The sequence below is a fragment of the Limulus polyphemus genome, unplaced genomic scaffold (assembly GCF_000517525.1).
Source record: "Limulus polyphemus unplaced genomic scaffold, Limulus_polyphemus-2.1.2 Scaffold952, whole genome shotgun sequence".
Taxonomy (NCBI): domain Eukaryota; kingdom Metazoa; phylum Arthropoda; class Merostomata; order Xiphosura; family Limulidae; genus Limulus; species Limulus polyphemus.
The window spans coordinates 80662-84119 of NW_013666562.1; the positions used below are offsets into that span (position 1 = coordinate 80662).

Below are 3458 nucleotides of genomic sequence, written 5' to 3' on the forward strand. Positions count from 1 at the left end.
AAGCATTCAATGTACAGAAAACATGATATCCACAATTAGTGTGCCTTCCTCCTGCAACCAGAGTCTGTTCAGTAGAGTTGAGATAAGCATTCAATGTACAGAAAACATGATATCCACAATTAGTGTGCCTTCCTCCTGCAACCAGAGTCTGTTCAGTAGAGTTGAGATAAGCATTCAATGTACAGAAAACATGATATCCACAATTAGTGTGTCTTCCTTCTGCAACCAGAGTCTGTTCAGTAGAGTTGAGATAAGCATTCAATGTACAGAAAACATGATCCAAAACTATTGTGCCCTCCTCCTGCAGCCTGAGCCTGTTCAGTAGAGTTGAGGTGAAAACACATTATAGTTAACCATAGTACATCATTGATGTGCCTTCTTCCTACAGCCAGTGTCTGTACAGTAGAGTAGAGGTGAGCACACAATATATGAAACAATACTGCATAACTACAGTGCCCTCCTCCTGTAGCTGGAGTCTGTCCTGGAGAGTGAGGTCTGAATGCACCCCAACTACACTACATGTATTGTGTGTAAGTGCTCGGACAGTCAGGTTCTCATTCCACCCAGTTCAGTGACACATAGGGCTCATTTGCCTCCACCCCCCCCCCCCTAAATTCTGGATGAAGAATATAGCCTGGTCTAGATGATGCTGTCTCCCATAGGTGTGCTCCTATGGAACTCCTACCATCCGGTGTCACACTCCATGGGCTTCCTGTCAGGCACTTTCTGAAGGGAGCTCACCTAAATAAATTTTGCACCAGCCCCTCCACTACTTCAGCATGGGATTCTAGCTCATCTGAGTGTGGAGATGAGTTATCTTAGAAGTTACCATTTTCCTTACCTAAAAATGTATTTATGATAGGTATTCATCCATCCTTCCCATTTCTGATGCACATTTTTGTCTTACCTTGTCAAAGAAAGAAGTTATCATGAGTGCAAGTGCATAGGAGGAGTTACTGTTTATAGAGGTTGTGTTGCCCTGCTATTGGTGGAGGGCATTTGTCTCGTGATGACATCTTCATACACCAGCTCAGTTGAAGTTAAAACATGTGAAATTAGGTGTGAGTTGCCTCAAGGCTAGTGCCATGAAAATCTTGTAGCAGACAAACAATAAAGTTAGCTAATCTGTGTGAGAGATGAGTGCCTATCTGAAATACATTTTAGGGTACGAAAAATGTTAACTTTTGATTAGTTAATAACTTTGTAACGGTTGATTTGATCATAATTTCAATTAATTGATTGTTGGAATAATCAACATACATAATAATCAGAAACACTAGTTATAAAAACACAAGTCATAACTAGGTGATTATTTTTGTGACACTAACTGATTAATCATAACTTCGTTTAATCTAGAAATAACAAAGTATTAGAAAAATGCTGATTGGTGAACAGTTAATATTTTTTATAAATTGCCAAGAACCATTCTTACAGTTTGTGTGGAGGTGCATTAAAACTGTATAGAATGAGAATTACTGAAATTATGATAAATTGTTAAACTAGTAAAATTTGAATGCATAATATCAAATTATTAGTAATCATATTCTTGGAAAATACAAACTATCCTAATATCTCTTTTTTTTTTTTGAAAGATAGAATTCAAGATATGTGTTTCATATTCTGTAGTCATTCTTCCACAGTGTTAATTGGATTGACATGTTGCCCTTTTACTCATTAACAGGATGTGGGTGAGGGGTGGTGGGAAGGAACCAACCAACAAGGTGAAACTGGTTTGTTTCCAGCAGACTATGTTGAGGTGAGTTATAATTCAACTTGTCAGTTTTTTTTTATCAATTAAAATTATAAATGATGTTTTTTGTACAGAAATATAAATTGTGAAGTTTCTTTTTGGAAATGTTTTCTTAGAGTGGATCTTCATCCTCCTCCACACTTCACAGATGAGGATGAAAGTGCACATGCCACAACCTTTTACAGAGTGCCATTCAACATTGTATTATGTATTTGATGTCAAAGTTATTATCTATTCATATTACTCTGTATTGCTGTTCCAGTGAAAGACTGAGGAAGTACCAGATACATTGTACAGGGGTACTGAAAAATTTTAGATTATGCATTTCAGAGGTTCTATAGGTTATACAATATGCAAACTGTGTGATGGACATAAGTATCTGTATTCTTCACAGAAACATCAAACATCTTGCACTCCAACTTGTCAGAGTCTGAATCAGACTGACATTATCACTTCACAAACATTTGAGTACAGATACTTTTATAACATGTCTGTTTTTTGTGTGCAACAGATTTGTACATTTTACTAAAAGCGTGTAGATACACATAGTAACTTCAGAATTATTGTCAACATTCCTTCTTGAATATGGGATTGGGCCAGTGGACCGACCCTATGCACATTTCAATAAGGGAAGAATAAACATGCTGTAGGCTACATGAACATAGAAGATGAGAATGGAAGCAATTGAAATCAAAATATCTTTGACTTTAACGAAGGGCTAATAGTTGTGTCCAGTGATATTCAGACGAAATAAAAACAAAACAAAAAATATTTATCACATAGCCATAAGAGTGGGTGTAATTGCATTTCTTTATAGTTAGTATGTGCAGTAATCCTGTTTTTACATCTCCCATAACCACTTTTTAATCTAAAACCTCTTACACACCAAGTGAATGCTCTTTTTCTTTTACAAACAAGCCCGGTCCTCAGCCTTACGTCAGGGTCGTAGGACAATCACTACATAGTTGGGTGCCAATTATTTGATAGTAATTGTACTTTTGCATATCTTACAGTTATTTGTATTTTTTGATAAAATATCTTTTATAAAGTTATCAGCATAACTTTCAGGTGTGCGTGCATCTAATGTGCCTGTTCAGGGTTCAAACTAACAAGTGGCAGATTTGGCACCTGATTTTTGGTTTATAAAATCTGGTAAAAAACATTTGATACCTAGAATTTTCAACAGAGTGAACTCCAAGTGACTTCAGGTGTGATATTTCTTCCAAACAACATTCCTTATTTACTGTGTCGACCACATATTGGAGTTGGCTTTAAAGGACTGTGAAAAATACATACATGAATACAGTAGTAGAGGTCCTTACATCTGTATACTATTTTCATAAATTCTGTCCTAAACAGCTCGGGAAACTTGATGAAATATCAAATTATTAAGGATCATGTTTTGAAACCTGAGCAAGCTAATGGAACATGATGGGATAGCACAAGCAGAAAATGCTGTCCAAGATGGTAAGGAAGTGGCGTTCCATTGTTATACACTCAGAAAATTATGCACAGATAAGGGTAACAAAACAGAGGATCAAATAAAATTGGGATTCACAAGAAAGTTCTAGATTACAAACTTATGTTGGACCTGCTGGACCTGGTTTCCCAACTCTCATTACAAACTTATGTTGGACCTGCTGGACCTGGTTTCCCAACTCTCATTACAAACTTATGTTGGACCTGCTAGACCTGGTTTCCAACTCTC

The 3458-nt window shown here is 36.6% G+C and overlaps 1 protein-coding gene across 1 annotated transcript in view; it reads left to right on the top strand.

The window, feature by feature from the left end:
* LOC106461404 (sorting nexin lst-4-like) overlaps nt 1-3458 on the top strand; it is an 87576-nt gene that overhangs the window by 16297 nt on the left and 67821 nt on the right. Inside the window, exon 3 of the mRNA XM_022388354.1 lies at nt 1682-1756. Within this exon, the coding sequence (XP_022244062.1) occupies nt 1682-1756 (75 nt within the window). The remainder of the gene's footprint in view (nt 1-1681; nt 1757-3458) is intronic.